This window comes from Siphateles boraxobius, unplaced genomic scaffold (genome assembly GCF_051911475.1).
Source record: "Siphateles boraxobius isolate OS27281-9 unplaced genomic scaffold, OSU_SipBor_1 16, whole genome shotgun sequence".
In the NCBI taxonomy this organism is placed as follows: Eukaryota; Metazoa; Chordata; class Actinopteri; order Cypriniformes; family Leuciscidae; genus Siphateles; species Siphateles boraxobius.
Window position 1 is genome coordinate 18,456,457 of NW_027508766.1, and position 17,934 is coordinate 18,474,390.

Below are 17,934 nucleotides of genomic sequence, written 5' to 3' on the forward strand. Positions count from 1 at the left end.
TTACCAAGAAATTCTATTAAAAAAAATAATCATCAAATCACAACCATTAAAGTATTCAATCATTAAAATATTTTTACAGCGACTGATTTAGCTCACTTCTTTTTAGTTCTATGACAGGGGTTTTCAAACTTTTTGTGAGTGTGGACCACTATTTGTAATCAAAAATTTTCACGGACCACCTCATAATACACATAATAAAATATATCTACACACAGTCCTTCCTGAATTAATCCGCACCTCTAAATAGGCTTACTAACATTAAAACTATAACTGGTCATCACATCAGTACAACAGCTTGTTAAAAGAAAGTTTACTGGACACAACGGCTGCCACATATTTAATTTATTTATTTACTCAAGCGCCCGAGGGCATTATCAGGTTCATTTCAGGGATGCAAACATGTATGGTCAAAAAAGAGAGAGGTAATCGAAGCCCTCGCCCCGCGGCAAATATCCAGATACTTACATTGCCGCCAACCCCTGCCACCCCTATAGGCACATATAGTAAAATGAAATTCAAATAAAGTTTTAACAAAAAAAGGTTTTATAAAAAGACAAACCTCACATATTTCAGCCTTTAAATCATTTTTATAAAAATAATGAGTCAAAAAAAGATAAATTACTTGACATTTACATCGATGCACATTAGCTTATCTTTTATTATTAGCTAATAGTAAAATTCGGTCCGATTTTCCCGTGCCGTCTGTCATTGCTATGCGCGCTCTCCACAACTTAGTTGTGCTTAGTAGCTAATAGATTTCCACCACCGAAAAACGCTTGCTGTAGCTCTGCTACAAGATTTATTCACGGAGAAGAGAAAAACACACGTAGTGTTTGGGTGCACGTGCATTCTTACATTCTTCATTGACTGAGCTTTCAATGTTTACGGAAAGGATGAAGCTGATTTGTTTGTTCTTGTCACATGAACTGCGGTGCGTTTGCGGCATTATGAAAAGTTGAGGTGTTTTCATCTCGCTGCGCCTAAAAAAATGAGTGCGTCACTTCAATTATGAGCCCACTTGCCGCGCGCCTACATGAAATAATGAACTTGAGAGCGCAAAAGACACGATATATGAACGGCCCCTGGATGAGCTACCTCCAATCGAGCGACGTGTTGGAGACCCCAGTAAAAGATACGCACCAAGAAGAAACACTAGCATTTCACGCTTGCGCGCATACTGCTGTTTTTGGCGTGCAGTATTCTGATTTGCTTATTTCCTATTTACTTGTTTGGTGGAGGCAATCCAGAATTACTGTTGGTGAAATTATAATCAGACAAATATTTTATATAATGACAAGATATTTGCCTCTGCCGCTTTCCTCTTCAGAGAACCTGTTGCTATCCACCGATCCATGTTGTGGTTCTAACGGCACTGAACTTGAACGTCACGGCCGAGCACCACTAGCCTATTTTAGTAATCACACAATAACCTGACCATTTAATTTAAATTTTATATCAATATAGTCCTACATATTCTTTTTACTTTTTATGTTTTTTATGGGGATTCCTGGTAAAATGAAGGTAAAAAATATTATTTTATATTTTATTTTGCCTTTCCACGGACCACCTGCAGTACCCTCACGGACCACTAGTGGTCCGCGGACCACAGTTTGGGAACCACTGTTCTATGAGATCTCTAAAACAGTGATTTCTTTAAAAAACCCTGTCGATTTGAAATAATAAAAGCATCAGCTTCAACAAGCCCCAGTCCAGCATTTTTTGTGTTGGTATATTTGCTTATTATTCCAAAACCCACGAAATAATTTCACCAGCCTGCCCTGCCAAAGAATAATTAACCGCAAACAATATAAAGAGGGGATATACATCACCCATACCCACTCTGGTGTCACTTAGATGCCGGTCTTGTTTTTATTGTGGCTATAGTGCAGTGAAGCAGTGCCTGGTGGCCATTTGAATGTGACGAGACAAAACACATTTTGTCCTGTCATCACTCTAAATGAATGATCTCTCACACAGATACGCCAGTCTTTGTACAATGGAGTGAGAAAAATGGTCACATTGTCAAATATCTCTGGTCTGGTGGACAGGAGTTGGTTAACCAAAACAACGTTGTTGCTTTAGTTGTTTCAGCATATTGCTGTATAATTTATATGAAAACATCATTCATTTTTATCATATCATTTATTAGGTGAAAAAAATAAATATAGTTTCCCAGAGGAATGGTTTTGATTGGTCGTATTTCTCAAACAGTTTTGTACATACAGTTGTGGTCAGAATTAATGGTACCCCTTGTAAATATGATCTCAAAAATGGCTGAAAAAAACAAATCTGCATTGTTTATCCTTTTAATCTTTCTTTCCTTGAATCTTTCTTTCATTGAAGTAAAAGAATTGAAAGTGGGGGGCAAATCACATTATCAAATAAATGTTTTTCTCCAAAACACGTTGGCCACAATTAATGGCACCCTTAGAATTTTTTATGAGTAAAATATCTCTGAAGTATATTCCCATTAATATTTACCTTTTTTTAGCACACTAGGGTGACTAGGAACATCACATTGTATAGCTATGACTTCTTCTTGGACATCTTGTTCAGATACATGGAATTATGGATTCTAGCAAATACCAACAGATAAAAAATCTAAACCTGACTGCCTCTGCTAGAAATCTTAAAATGGGCCTTGGCTGGATCTTCCATCAGGACAACAGTCCAAAACAAACATCAAAATCAACACAAAAATGGGTAACTGAGCACAAAATGAAGCTTCTGCCATGACCGTCCCAGTCCCCTAAACTGAACCCTATAAAAAATTAGTGGGGTGAACTGACGACAAGAAGCACCTTGTGAATCTGAAGGATCTAGAGCGATTCTGTTGGGAGGAATGGTCTATGATCTCTTGGCAGTTGTTATACTCATCAGGCATTATAGAAGAAAACTCAGAGCTGTTATCTTGGTAAAAGGAGGTCGCAAAAAGTATTTAATAACAGGGAGCCAATAACTAGGGCCAGAGTGTTTGGGAGAAAAGCATTTATTTCATAATGTGATTTACCCTCACCATCAATTATTTTACTTCAATTAAAGGATAGATTTTGTGAATTTTTTTTAATGAAAGATCAAAAGGATAAACAATGCAGATTTATTTTTTACAGCCATTTTTAATCATATTTACCAGGGGTGCCATTTAATTCTGACCACAACTGTATGACTATACTATACGGCATATACTATGACTAAGATATCCAACACTAACAAAACATAATTTTTTTCCTCTCTACCCAGGTGTCCAGTCAACCAAAAAGTCAGGGATCCCACCTCCTCGTGAGATCCCGCAAAGCATCTCCAGAGAACGTCTCTCATTGCGTGACCAGCAGAAAAGCTCTATAGCCAAAAAGATGGTCAGCAGTGCCAGCACCTCCAGCCTGTCTGCGCTGGCCAAGCATTCTCGGGGCTCTGTAAAGACCAAGGCAGAGTCTGTCGTTTTGGACAAGACCCTGCTGGAGAGTCAGGTGAGGGAGCTTCTGGCTGAGGCCAAAACCAAAGAGTTTGAGATCAGTAAGTTACGGACAGAGCTCCAACGACATAAAGGGAAGGATTCATCATCAGAGCCTGGTACACCAGAGGGGAATTCAGAAATAGAAAAGACACCGACACAGTCTGGCGATATCCAGGTGCTTGTAGGGGAACTGAGGGAGAAGAATGGACGTTTTCAGCGTGAGTTGGCCACCTTGCGGGAAGAGAATCAGGCTTTGAAGCAGAAGCTTATTACATTAGAGAGCACTACAACACTGCTAACCAGCTCCAGGAAGGATTCAGTTAATGGGGTTTTACCAGATAACACCACTTCAGATGCTGTCAATGGAAGCCACCTTAAAACTTCTGGTAGTGACATCAAAGGCTCTCCTTTACCCTCCTCAGACTCCTCAGAGTTTGAGAATATTCCTTCACTTTCAGACTCAGTCAGTAGCAGCATTAAGAGTGTGGTGCCCAGTGGTGTGGTGAAGGAGCTCTCAGTGGAGTCCCTGACAGACCGCATCCAGAAGATGGAAGAGAGTAACCACAGTACAGCCGAAGAACTACAGGCCACTCTACAGGAGCTGGCTGACCAGCAACAGGTTGTCCAGGAGCTAACTGCTGAAAATGAGCGTCTGGCGGAGGAGAAGGGCCTCTTACAGACTTCCCTACAGCAGCAAAGGGAGCGTGTAGAACTCCTGGCCCAACAGAACGAGTCCCTTCTCCAGAGGCTCAGAGAAGCCCAAAGTCAAGAAGCTGAGGCTTCACGTGCCTCTCGGGTTGCAGAGGTTGAACAGCGTTTGGCTGAGCAAGTGGAGAGCTCCCGCTTCGAAAGAGAGAAGCTGGTTGACATCCAGCAGCAGCTCACAGGGAGTCTTAGAGCTTTGGAAAAGGAGAGTCAGGAGGCACAAATTGCTGTTAAGGGCTTAAGTGAAGAATTAGAGCTTCTTCAAGGGCATCTGGATAACGAGAAGGTTGCTAGAGATGAGGCTGTGAGGAAAACTGAGGAACAGCGGCTAGCCACTGAGGCTTTGAGAGTGGAGAATGCCATTCTGAAGGCGCATGTTGAGGTGGAGAAGCAGAAGGTAGCTGAGTTGAAGGCGGTGCAAAGCGCCAGTGACAACACAGAGTTGCAAAGTCTGCTCAAAGCGGCGCATGAAGATAGAGACAAGCTGGAGCTGAGCTGCACGGAGCTACGACAAGAGCTGCAGCAGGTATGCAGTAAAACGGAGTGTGATCAGGGTGTGCTGGATAAAGAATTGAACAGCACTGGTAATTTATGATATAAAGTTCCAGGTATCACACAATTAAAATAATCTTAAAGTGGCCAAAACACCGGCCAGTTATTTGTTTATTTAATTTGATAATGCTTGTATGCAATTAGGATATCGTTTGAAGTGCACAGATGCAACTACAACTGTAAGGTAACACAATTTGTCATGCAAACTGTAAAATGTCATATGAATACAGGTGAACATATAGTATACACTGGGGATGAAATTTTAATTGTTTATTAATAAACTAGTGTTTTCTGTGTCAGTGTCGGCTGCAAATATGAAGTTGACGATGCTTACTCGCCATCTTCGCAGTAGTGAACGTGCCTTTAGAGAGAAATGCACACTTCATCCGAATAAGTCTACATAAGCAGAGAGTAGCCCATTTCTTTTCGTTTTCAGTTGTTTTGTTTAACCTGTTAACCGTTGCCAGAGCGTCGGCGCAATGAAGCGTTTTTTTTTTTATTTAGTTCAAATTTACTATCAGATTTAATGTTATACCTTGACAAACTATACATCATTAAAAAGATATAAGACTCAAGATTCAGTATTTGACCACTATTGTATTCTGAGAAACTTATAGTGACAGTTATGTCTTAATTTGTGTCAGGAGTTATGAAATGAAAAAATGAGTCGATACCTTTAATATGAATTATGAGCGTCAGCTGGTCCATTCATAAAAAACACTCCGTGCTGTCGTCATGACAGTGATTCACAAAACAACGTCCCTCAGGGCTTTAGCTCAAAAATGTGCAGACTTGGAGAAATATTGATATATTCTCATTGATTCACATCATATTTCTATAGACAGGAATAATATTTATTGAATTTATACCCAAATGCGTCGATGTAATCATTATGATCGCTTCTTACTGAGATGTGCTGTGTTTTCAATTCATACCAATAGCCTGAGGGCGCTATATGCACACTAATAGTCCATATATGGATCACGAAGAAGACCCATAGTCATGTGACAATCCAGATGTCACCTCGATACAGAAAGTAGCTGACAGAGATCGCTGTAACATGCAGATAAAGATGTTTTTGAAGACAATAAACATGATTGCAATGATATTTGAGTTACCTGTGTTCTTCAAGCCATGTCAGGTATTTCATAATAATAGATTATATTTATAATGTAATGCTAATCGATATAGATTTCATCATCGTGTAGAACACTATAAATAATAAATTTTCTGTCAGATTTTTTTTTATCTGAAGCCAAATTAGATCACATAAGATTATTTAAAACACTCGACTTGCGTTATAAAGTAAGTTTGGAGCACAAACATGGTTTTAATCTCATAAATGGTCGTGTATTGATGGTGTGCTAAGCTAACATGCTAGCTAGCCCAGGTGCACCTGCCACCAGCAGTTATTGATTTATGATTTTTTTCTAAATAGGAATGCTTACTGAAATGTTTCAGTATATTTGATACCAGTTTCAAATATTTAGTGAGAACTTTGATAAAATTAATTAGGGTTTGAAACCCTATGAATAGCCTGTGAATAGCCAGTCGTTAGTAGCTAATGCAGACAAAAGAAATGCATATTTAGAGCCATAACCAGTCTGGAGAGGTGTAAATGTGTGCAGGGGAGACTGACTCTGAATGGGGCTCGCTTACACCACAAAATAATAGAGACAATAGACTGAATATATGACTCAGAAGATGACTAAACATCAGTTTGCATTTTAGAGTCTAATCAAAATAAAGTAATTTGACATGATCTTGAAAAAACATTTAACTAAATACAGAGTTTTAGACTTATCATTTTCAGATTTTAAATATAAAATGGTCACACATATGGCTTTAGCTGCAGTGCATTTATAGATTGCTCCAGGGCCAACTTCAATTTTATTTTTATGAAGATGTTTCATAAAAATAAATTTCTAATAACTTTACAAAACTTTGAAGCTATTTAAACATTTTTTTTCATTATGACAATAATTAATTCTACATTTACAATAAACTACTAGGTGTCAGCTTTCAGATGAGATCATACTTGTGCTTTTAGTGCAAAGGGTTCATGAACTGTATCTGTTTAAGTTTGGGTATGCCATTTCTGGGGATTTTTTAGGCCATTTTTCCTGCCGACCAAAATTTCATTCTTTCAAATGTAGGCGCGTTGGCGTGGTAAGCGCGCTCATAATCCGCCGGAGCCACCACAACATTGCCCAACATAAAATGCCAAATTTAATGCAAGCGGAACGAAACTGCTCGTTATTGTGTGGTTGACGGACCGTTTATCAGTTTGGACCAAAGCAGCGCGAGCCGAGCTTGATCAAGCGACACTGTTACTACACAGCGCTAAGAGATCAAGTAAAGGAATAATTTAAATTTGCCACAGAAGTAATAACATCGCTGCGAGATCTAGTGAGAAACATTCACATTTCTCCGTTATTAACGGATCAAACAGCACTGACGTGGAAACCAGAAAGAAACATTGTGCCATGAATGAACTATCCAGTGTCCACAGATCAGCAACATTCACCATGGATTCACTGTAGTAACACTAACCGCAACCATGGAAGTTTGGCAGGAATAGTAGGCTATAATGCCTTCAAGTAACATTACGTCGGTTTTATTTTGACATTATGAATACAATTGCTGCCCTCAAACTAATCTGAACTAAAATATGTTTGTTTATAACTACTACAATATTACATTTCATTTTTTCCAAGGAGCTGTTTTGTTTTATATGCTCCTAAGAAGAGTCAATTATAGCTCCAGAATTGCTCAAACTAAAACAAATATCATACTTTATGATGTTAGTTTTCATTTAAAAAAAGAATAAAAAAAATTAAATCAAGAAAATTACCAAAAACCTGGTAAACAGTAAATTCTAACAACATAGGTCTATTTAGATAAACAATCTGGCGAGCATGTTGTTTAAAGGTTAATACAGCAAATTCCTGTCTAATAAAGCACTTAGAAATGTGTGAGACCTTAGCCTTAGAGAATTTAGCCCCAACACACCTGACTGGAAGCTTGTAATGATCCTGAATCAGAAAGCTGTATCAGAAATTGCCTCCTACACCTTCATTCACTATTGCCTACATTACTCCACTAATATACACTCACCTAAAGGATTATTAGGAACACCTGTTCAATTTCTCATTAATGCAATTATCTAATCAACTAATCACATGACAATTGCTTCAATGTATTTAGGGGTGTGGTCCTGGTCAAGACAATCTCCTGAAGCACCGCTCAGATGTGAACAGGTAGGCAGAATTCTGACGGTTTAATTTGTAGTTGTTCACTGACTAGACCTCAAGGCGAGCAGTCGAGGCTGTTCTGAAGTGGGTTCAGGAAGACGGACGACTGTGTGGGTCTGACTTTGAACGGTTGAGGATTAAGATTCTTCTGAGCGTCGGTGTTAAGAGAAGATGGGCAAATCGAGGAAAAAAAAAGAGGAAGTTGGATCAGAAACAAAAACTAGAATACATGAATCAGAGAATGAAGGTGAAAAGGAGATGGATTGGGTACAGGTGGAAGGTGGGAGATTAAAAAGTGTTGAAAAAGCAAATAAAAAGAGGAAGAAAGATAATGAAGAGGATTCAGTAAGTACAGGTGAGGATAGCGAAAGGGAAGTAGTAGATGAAAGGATAGAGGAGATAAAAATGATTGTAAGATTTAAAGAGGGACAAGGAATAAAAGGGGTAAACCCAATTGAATTAACAAATGAATTGAGGAAACAATCAGGGGAGATTAAATGTGCAAGAGTGCTTCAGGATGGAGCATTGGTGGTGATATGTGAAAATGAGGAGCAGAGAGATAAGGTAAAGAAAATGAAGGTTGTGTGTAAACAAGTGATATCAAGTTGTAATCAAATAGGTGGAAAACCATGGTTATGTGGAGTAATTACAGGGGTACCATTGGAGGTCAATATGATAGAGTTGATGAGGAATGTTAAAGGAGGAAATGTAATTGAAGCAAAACGATTGCAGAGGAATAGGGAAGGTAATAAGGAAGAAAGTCTTTCTGTAATGTTACGTTTTGAAAGTGGTGGAATGTTACCAAGTAAAGTGATGATTGGATATGTAAGCTTTCGGGTGAGAGAATATGTGCGAGCTCCGCTGAGATGCTATAATTGTCAGAGATATGGTCATGTTGCAAGTGTATGTAGAGCTAAAAAGAGATGTGCACATTGTGGGGAAGAGCATGAGAATGGAAAATGTGGAAGAAGTGAAGCAAAATGTTGTAATTGTGGGGGGGCCCATAATGTGGCATATGGAGGGTGTGAAGTTAGAAAGAGAGCAGTAGAAATTCAGAAGGAAAGAGATGGAAATAAGTTGTCATATGCAGAAGCAGTTAAAAAAGTGGATTCAAGGAAAAAGAAAGAGAGTGAGGAGAATGAGGAGTGGAGAGATCGAAACAGAAATGAAGAAAAGGAAAGCAATAAATCGGATGACACCATGATAGTAAGTAAAAAGAGTTTTGTGTTATTCATGGCAGAGGTCATAAACTGTACAGCACAGACGGAGAGAAGAACAGAAAAGATACAGATAATAGTGAGAGCAGCAGAGAGGTTCCTGGATATCAAAGGGCTAACATGGGAAATGGTTAGAGAAGGTCTAACCTCAGAAATTCAGCCTAGTCAAGAGTCATGGGATGGACAATAGTATTGATGTTAGTAATCTTACAATGGAATGCTAGAAGTCTGGTGGCTAATGGATTGGAATTTAAGGGTTATGTAAATAAGATGGAGGTTAAGCCTGATGTGATATGTGTACAAGAATCTTGGTTGAAACCTAAACTGGATTTTGTAATTAAAGGATATGTTTCTGTGAGAAGAGATCGGGAAGAGGGAAATGGTGGTGGGTGTGTTACTTTCATAAAGTCTGAAATTCAGTGTAGAATGGTGGGGAAAGGAAGAGAAATTGAATATGTGGTGGTAGAGGTATGGAAGGATGATAAGAGTGTTGTAATAATTAATTATTATAATCCATGTAGACAAATGATATTGGAAGAGATGGTGAAGATAGAGGGGCAAAACAGAGAGAGGGTGATTTGGTGTGGGGATTTTAATGCTCATAGTAGTATATGGGGAGGAAGTGTAACTGACAGAAATGGGCAGGTGATTGAAGAATTAATGGATGAGATGAATTTGATCTGTCTAAATGATAGAGGAGGTACACGTGTAGACATGAGAACAGGTAAAGAATCGGTGTTGGATTTAACTCTTGCTAAAAGTAGGTTAGGGGGCATAATTAGCTGGAAGGTATTAAGGAAATGTAGTATAGGTAGTGATCACTTTCCCATTTTGATTGAAATGAGTATGAATAAGAGTGTAGAAAGAAATGTAAGAAGAGAAGGGAGATGGAATTATGAGAAGGCTAACTGGACTGAGTATGTGGAAATGGTGGAGGAGGGTTTAGATATAAATGAAGTAAGAAATGCAGATGACATAGATGCTATAAGTGAGAAAATTATAGGTGTCATTAAGAAGGCGGCAGAAAGTAGTATTCCTAAGAGTAAAGGAAGAAGAAAGATAAAAATGGTACCATGGTGGAATAAGGAGTGTGATGATGCTATTAGAAGGAAAAGGAGAGCATATAAGAATGTAAGAAGAATGCATAGTTACCCAGGTTTAATGGAATATAAGAGAGAACAAGCACAAGTAAAAAAGGTTGTAAGAAGGGCAAAAAGACAATATTGGAGAGACTTTTGTGATAAAATAGGGAGAAGTACACCAATAGGAGAAGTATGGAATATGATTAGAAGGATGAATGGTATAAGGAAGGAGATGGAATATCCTGTTTTAAATGAAGGGGAAGTAATAGCAATAGAAAATTGTGATAAAGCAGAAATGTTTTGTAAAACATTTATAAAAGTAAATAGTACAGAAAATCTGTCTGAAGAATTTAAGAGGGAAAGGGAGGAAACTTTAAGAGAACATCCTCATTTATTGGAAATGAGAGAGGAAAGAGATAATGTAATGGATGTCCCGTTTGGATTAACCGAACTAAAACGAGCACTGAGGAGAATGAGAGAAACTACTCCGGGTCAAGATGCAATCAGTTATAATATGCTTAGACAGTTGAGTGATGAATCATTGAGAGTAATGTTAGAGTTTTATAATAAAGTATGGGAATTGGGGGTGTTACCACAAAGTTGGAAAGAAGCACTGATACTGCCAATAAGGAAACAAGGGAAGGATCTTAGTAAGCCAGGTAACTATAGACCAATAGCTCTTACTTCTCATTTAGGGAAAGTGATGGAGAGAATGATAACGGATAGATTAGTATATTTTTTGGAAAAAGAAGGTAAATTAACACCTTATCAAAGTGGGTTTAGGGTAGGAAGAGGAACTATGGATCCGGTAATGTGTTTGGAGGCAGAAATAAAGAAAGCTCTGTCAAATAGAGAATCAGTAATTGCTGTGTTTCTCGATATTGAAAAAGCTTACGATATGTTGTGGAGGGAGGGTCTTATGATTAAGTTGGAGGAGATGGGGGTAGGGGGGAAAATGTTCAATTGGATTAATGACTTCCTTAAGGAAAGAGTAATAAGAGTGAGGGTGGGAGATTCTATATCATCTCAAGGAATTGTAGAAAATGGCACTCCTCAGGGAAGTGTAATAAGTCCAGTCCTTTTTATAATAATGATAGATGATATATTTAGTAAGGTGGATAGGAGTGTTGGTAGATCATTGTTTGCAGATGATGGGGCTTTGTGGTTCAGAGGAAGAAATAAAAAGTTTATTATGGGGAAAATGCAGAAGGCGGTGGATGAGGTGGTAAAATGGTCATATAAGTGGGGATTTAAGTTATCTGTGGAGAAGTCACAAAGTATTATATTTTCCAACAAGAAAGTAGAAAATGAGTGTAGGTTAAAGATATACAACAATGAAATGGCACGAGTGGCATCAGTTAGATTCTTGGGATTATGGCTGGATACTAGACTTACGTGGAAAGAGCATATTCATAAGATAGTAAATAAGTGCAAAAGAGTTATAAATGTAATGAAATGTATGGCAGGACAAGAGTGGGGAGCAGATAGAGGGGCGCTTCAAACAGTATATGTAGCAATGATACGATCTGTGCTAGATTATGGAAGTGTGGCATATGGGTTGGCGGCAAAGTCACAGTTAGTGAAGTTAGACAGAATTCAAGCACAGGCATTGAGAATTTGCTGTGGAGCATGTCCAACTACACCTATAGCAGCAATGCAAGTGGAGGTAAATGAAATGCCGCTTAATATCAGAAGGCAACAGTTAATGGCTGTTTATTGGACAAATCTAAATAGTCAGGATGAGAGGCATCCAACAAGGAAAATATTAGGAATATGTTGGGAACAAGGGATGAATAGATACAAGAGTTTTGGATGGGTGGTAGAAGAAGATATTAAAGAGATGGGGATAGACAATTATAGAAGTGTGCCAAGAGTAATGTATCCGCATACCCCTCTATGGATTCTTCCTCAACCAGGAGTAGATTTAACATTACTGAAGATAAGACAGAGTGAAGGAAATAAGGAGATGGAAGTAATGAGAGCAAATGAGTATTTAAGAATTAGGTATGGAGATCATATACAGATATACACGGATGCTTCCAAAAAAGGAGAAAGAATAGGAGTGGCAGTATATGTACAAAAGTTACTTGTGAGGAAAAAAGCTAGAATCAGTGATCAGTTATCAGTATATACTGGTGAGCTGATGGCTATTTTGTTAGCAGTGCAATTAGTTAAAGAAAGGAGAATTAATAATGCGATCATATGTTCAGATTCATATTCAGCAATAGTCAGTATTGATAATCAAAAATCAGAATCAAGACCAGATTTAATGATGGAAATCCTGCAAAATCTCTTTGAGTTGAAGCAAAGTAAAATACAAGTACAATTTATGTGGGTGCCAGCCCATGTGGGACTTAAAGGAAATGAAGAAGCAGATAAATTGGCTAAACAAGCAGTAGATGAGGAAATGGTAGAAATTGAGATACCACATAGTATAAAAGAAATAAAATCAGTAATAAAAGAGAAAGTGATTAAAAAGTGGCAACAATATTGGGATAATGAGAGTAAAGGGAGACATTTATATGCAATACAAAAGAAAGTGGGAGAAGGGAGGAAAAAAGGGAGAAATAGAAGGGAGGAAAGTATAATTACAAGACTAAGAGTGGGACATACAGGTTTGAATAAAACATTACATTTAATATCTAAGCATCCAACAGGATTATGTGATAAATGCGGACAGAGTGAATCTGTGGAACATGTGATTGTTAATTGTAAGGGTTATGAAGAAGAAAGAGAAGTGCTAAGAGAAGAAGTATGGAAAAATGAAGGGAAAGAGTTAACATTAAAGAATATATTAGACTCAAATGTAGGAAATAGTACAGTCAATGTGTTGTTTCAGTTTCTGAACAATACAGGTTTAATGAAAAGAGTGTAGGATTAATAAGTATAGGCTTGTAGAGAGATGTGTATGAAGTAAAGTGTGGGACAAGGAAAAAGTTAATCCGAAGGTTAAGTAAGGTTTGGTGAGAAGTGGGAGTTAAAGGGAGGTGGGGTGGAAACTGGAGGAGCTGAACACGCAGCGTCAGTGGGTTAAAATATATATATATATATAAAAAAATTTTTTTTTTTTTTTTCTTTTTTTTTCTTTCTCTCTCTCCTCCTCTCTTTAGGGGTGGGGAGGGGTAGAAATGTTAAGAAAATAGGAGGTGTTTCTGATCCAAGCTACCTGATGATGGCAGTAATGCACTGTAAAGTGCGGTTGCCAATAAAACAAAAAAGAAGAAGAAGAAGAAGACAATCTCCTGAATTCCAAAGTGAATGTCAGAATGGGAAAGAAAGGTGATTTAAGCAATTTTGAGTGTGGCATGGTTTTTGGTGCCAGACGGGCCGGTCTGAGTATTTCACAATCTGCTCAGTTACTGGGATTTTCACCACAACCATTTCTAGGGTTTACAAAGAATGGTGTGAAAAGGGAAAAACATCCAGTATGCGGCAGTCCTGTGGGCAAAAATGCCTTGTTGATGCTAGAGGTCAGGGGAGAATGGGCCGACTGATTCAAGCTGATAGAAGAGTAATTTTGACTGAAATAACCACTCGTTACAACCGAGGTATGCAGCAAAGCATTTGTGAAGCCACAACACGCACAACCTTGAGGTGGATGGGCTACAACAGCAGAAGACCCCACTGGGTACCACTCATCTCCACTACAAATAGGAAAAAGAGGCTTCAATTTGCAAGAGCTCACCAAAATTGGACAGTTGAAGACTGGAAAAATGTTGCCTGGTCTGATGAGTCTCGATTTCGGTTGAGACATTCAGATGGTAGAGTCAGAATTTGGCGTAAACAGAATGAGAACATGGATCCATCATGCCTTGTTACCACTGTGCAGGCTGGTGGTGGTGGTGTAATGGTGTGGGGGATGTTTTCTTGGCACACTTTAGACCCCTTAGTGCCAATTGGGCATTGTTTAAATGCCACGGCCTACCTGAGCATTGTTTCTGACCATGTCCATCCCTTTATGGCCACCAAGTACCCATCCTCTAATGGCTACTTCCAGCAGGATAATGCACCATGTCACAAAGCACAAATCATTTCAAATTGGTTTCTCGAACATGACAATGATTTCACTGTACTAAAATGGCCCCCACAGTCACCAGATCTCAACCCAATAGAGCATCTTTGGGATGTGGTGGAACGGGAGCTTCGTGCCCTGGATGTGCATCCCACAAATCTCCATCAACTGCAAGATGCTATCCTATCAATTTGGGCAAACATTTCTAAAGAATGCTTTCAGCACCTTGTTGAATCAATGCCACGTAGAATTAAGGCAGTTCTGAAGGCGAAAGGGGGTCAAACACAGTATTAGTATGGTGTTCCTAATTATCCTTTAGGTGAGTGTAGTCTGCTAAAAGACTTGCATCATTGAATCATTTTGCTGTTATCACTGCAAAGCTGCTTTGAAAATATTAAGCGCTATATAAATAAAGGTGACTTGACTTTATTAGGATATAGAGGCGATTTCGGACACAGACATCGATTAAATGATTCAGGTGTGTATAATTAGGGATGGCGCTAAACTCTGCTGAAAGGTGGACAGCCCTAGTATACACAAACCGACAGCACCTTATTATTATTATTGTAGGACCATTTTGTTTTGTAACTTTGAACTTTATCAAGAACACTAAGTTGGTGTCATATTCATGATTTTTTTTTTCTGTTCGCCTTGGCCTTGTAATCTCTATGCATTTCCACTGCATTTTGAATGTCCTGTGCATCCATTTCCTGTCAGCCAAAAAACCTAAATGTAGGTGAGACACATTACCCATATCTCATTCTGTATCTCATAAATGATCAGATTCCTCAGTCAAGGACATTTCATAAACCAGTTCCAAAGCTCTGGCTATGCTTCTTGGGAAGATGTGCATAATTTACATTTTTATTATGTACCCTTTGGGGAAAACTTATGTGGTCTATTAATTTAAAAAAGGACAACTTACCCTCTCTGGGTGTTCTGTCAGCTCTCTAGTTTATTCTTAATGTCAAAAAAGAAATATAAAAGAAGTAACCTATAAAAATGTCACCACACATACAGACGTTGTATTACATCCAACCACAGAACATATATATATATATATTCATATTCTGCACGGAGCACTAGACAATTAGAGAGTCTACCTAAATATCGAAAGGCAAACTTTTATAGCTCCCTAGTTTGCACTTGTAAATGTTGTAGTCATGTAGTTTAGGGGTGTACCTCATCCTTTAAAATATAATTATACACAGACAGGACAATTATGAACCCAAAAGAACATGAACATCACTGGCACCTCATGGCTGTCACTTGAACCCAGTGCACCTCGAAATGCAAAATTAACTTTGATTTTCTCTATGACTTAACCACTGTAAGTGAGACAAATACACCCTCAGTCCAGATGTCATCCAGGGAGTTGCCATTAGACAGAGCTTTAGGATGCCATGCTCTTCTCAGAGCACACGGAGTGAGCAATTCTCTGTGCACAAGGCCTTGAAGAGAGAGCTGTTCTGCTCTATACAGGGTGATGAATCTGACAAGTGAATCATGGGCCTGGCCTGAACCGCTAGAATAGTGATCTAATTTTCAATGAATTAGTTTGCAACACTGGAGCAATATTGTTTTCTGCTGTCTGATCTAAACATTTTCAGATGTCAAGTTTAGGAGGATAATTATAGGTACTTGTTACTACTACATTAGTAGAAATGTCCAGAACTACACATTTTAAGTGATAATTCAGTCTGTGGTGAAGAATTTGTTTAAAAAATCTTGTTGGATGGATGAATTAAGTAATCTTGTGAATGTTGTTATGCAAGATAGCTTTTTGTGACATCTTCAGAGAGGGTTTTAGTCTCTGACAGTCAGCATAGACCTGTGTATTGTGCTTGAAACATGTAAAACTTGAATTCTGAATATAACACATATATAAGATTAATTAAAAACCTGTTGTCTTAACATTAACACATTGTCTTAAATGTTCAAAAGAACAGCATAGTACTGTATTTGAAATAGAAATACTTTCTAACATTACAAATGTTTTTACTATTATTTTTGATCAATTTATTGCATTTTTGCTGAATGAAAGTATATTTCTTTCAATAAATAAAAACTTACTGACTAGTAGTGTCGACCTTAACATAAATAAACCAACTAACCAATCAACTTCACTTATTTTCATTTTGTTTTTATGCGTCTTAAAAATTCCTAAAATTCCTTGTATTTGGCCAAATACAATAGGAAATCTGGGATGGGCAGTAATAATGCAAACCCTCAGCTCTGATTATCTTGTTTTTAGTTCTTCAAATCCATATCCAGTGTTTTTAAAAATATTTTGTTTTGGAATTAGGTTTTGCCGATAAACTCTATACTTGTTATTTGATTAGTCAAATGCCAAAGACTGCAGTCTGTGTGCAGGGCTGGCACAGTTAAATCATTGCATCCGTCATTGCATCGAAGGGCCTTATTAAATAAGATATATGATCCCTGAATAGCTGCACTACAGTGTTAAAAATAGTAACAGTGTTTTTGAGGCATGTATGTGTCTGTATGTACAGGTGGAGGCAGACAGGCAACAGCTGCTGGAAAAGGTGGAGAAACAGGAACAAGATCATAAAGCCAACATGCTCACTCTAAAGGAGAAGTGCAAAGGTGCTGAGAACCGGATCAAGGACCTGAAAGAGACCATCTTTGAGTTAGAGGACCAGGTGGAGCAGCAACGGGCAGTTAGTCTGCACACCAATCAGACCATCCTGGACCTTGAGAGTATGACCATTATCTGTCTCCCTTTCTGTCTCTGGCTCTCAGTGTACCACCTTGCCAAAGGATTATGCTGTGCCATGTCATGTGTATGCTTAACTGCTATCCCTCAGCCAATGCATTGCTAAATATACTGCATCATCTGGCAGAATCTGGCCTTCGCACACTGGCTAGAGTCTGCTGTGATTAGTAAAACACATTGATTGAATCTGGCAGCCTGAATAGATTGAGATACTGAGCTTTTTAATACTCCAACTTAAATCTTTGCCAAACTGCATCATTCATCTGCTCTGTGAGCTTGTCTGCCTTCCTCTCTTTTCCTCTTTAAGCAGGAGGGAAGACATTTCATGGTGCAGATTATAGTTTTATTGCAGCCTCAGCCCATGCCTGTCCAGCTGCAATGAACTAAATAGCTTCTTGTTACGACCCTTAGTTATATATACTAAATAGTATTTATATTTTAAGACTCTTTGTGGCTTTTAGCCCAAACTTTCAAGTACATGTTCGTGCCATAGTTTACCCCAAATCCAAATAAAATTGACTTTAATAATAAAAAAGAAAGAAAAGAAAACTACATTTTTTTATTTAAAAAAAAGAAGACGAAAATAAATATGTCTGGAATATATCAAAGTAATGAGTTTTTTGGGGGAAAATGTCTTTAATTGTTCCGAAATTAATGTTCTGAAAATCTTTAGCTATGTATAGTTCTTAACAAATGGAAGAAATCTAATTGGTAGTGGAGAGCAAGCTGCTGCTTCCATATTATACCAGATAGGATTGTTCTTCTCACTGCACCAACTAATCATATTTGTATCTGGGCTGCCCAGTAATATAACTGATTTGGAAAGGTGATCTCACTTTTGTCCTTTCGCTTCATTATTTTGTTATATTTGATCTGTGGCATTTTATTATTCCAAATAAACTTTTATTACATTAATTATCC

General features: G+C 38.1%; 1 protein-coding gene across 9 annotated transcripts in view; it reads left to right on the plus strand.

Moving 5' to 3' along the window:
* The window catches only part of specc1 (sperm antigen with calponin homology and coiled-coil domains 1), a 369,724-nt gene that overhangs the window by 210,854 nt on the left and 140,936 nt on the right, over positions 1-17,934 (plus strand). For all 9 annotated transcript variants that reach the window (XR_013204182.1, XR_013204183.1, XR_013204184.1 and 6 more), the window contains 2 exons: positions 3,241-4,685; positions 16,790-16,997. Coding sequence is in view for 6 of the 9 variants with exons in the window: in XM_077231910.1 (XP_077088025.1) it covers positions 3,241-4,685; positions 16,790-16,997 (1,653 nt within the window). In the remaining 3 variants the exon portion in view is untranslated. The remainder of the gene's footprint in view (positions 1-3,240; positions 4,686-16,789; positions 16,998-17,934) is intronic.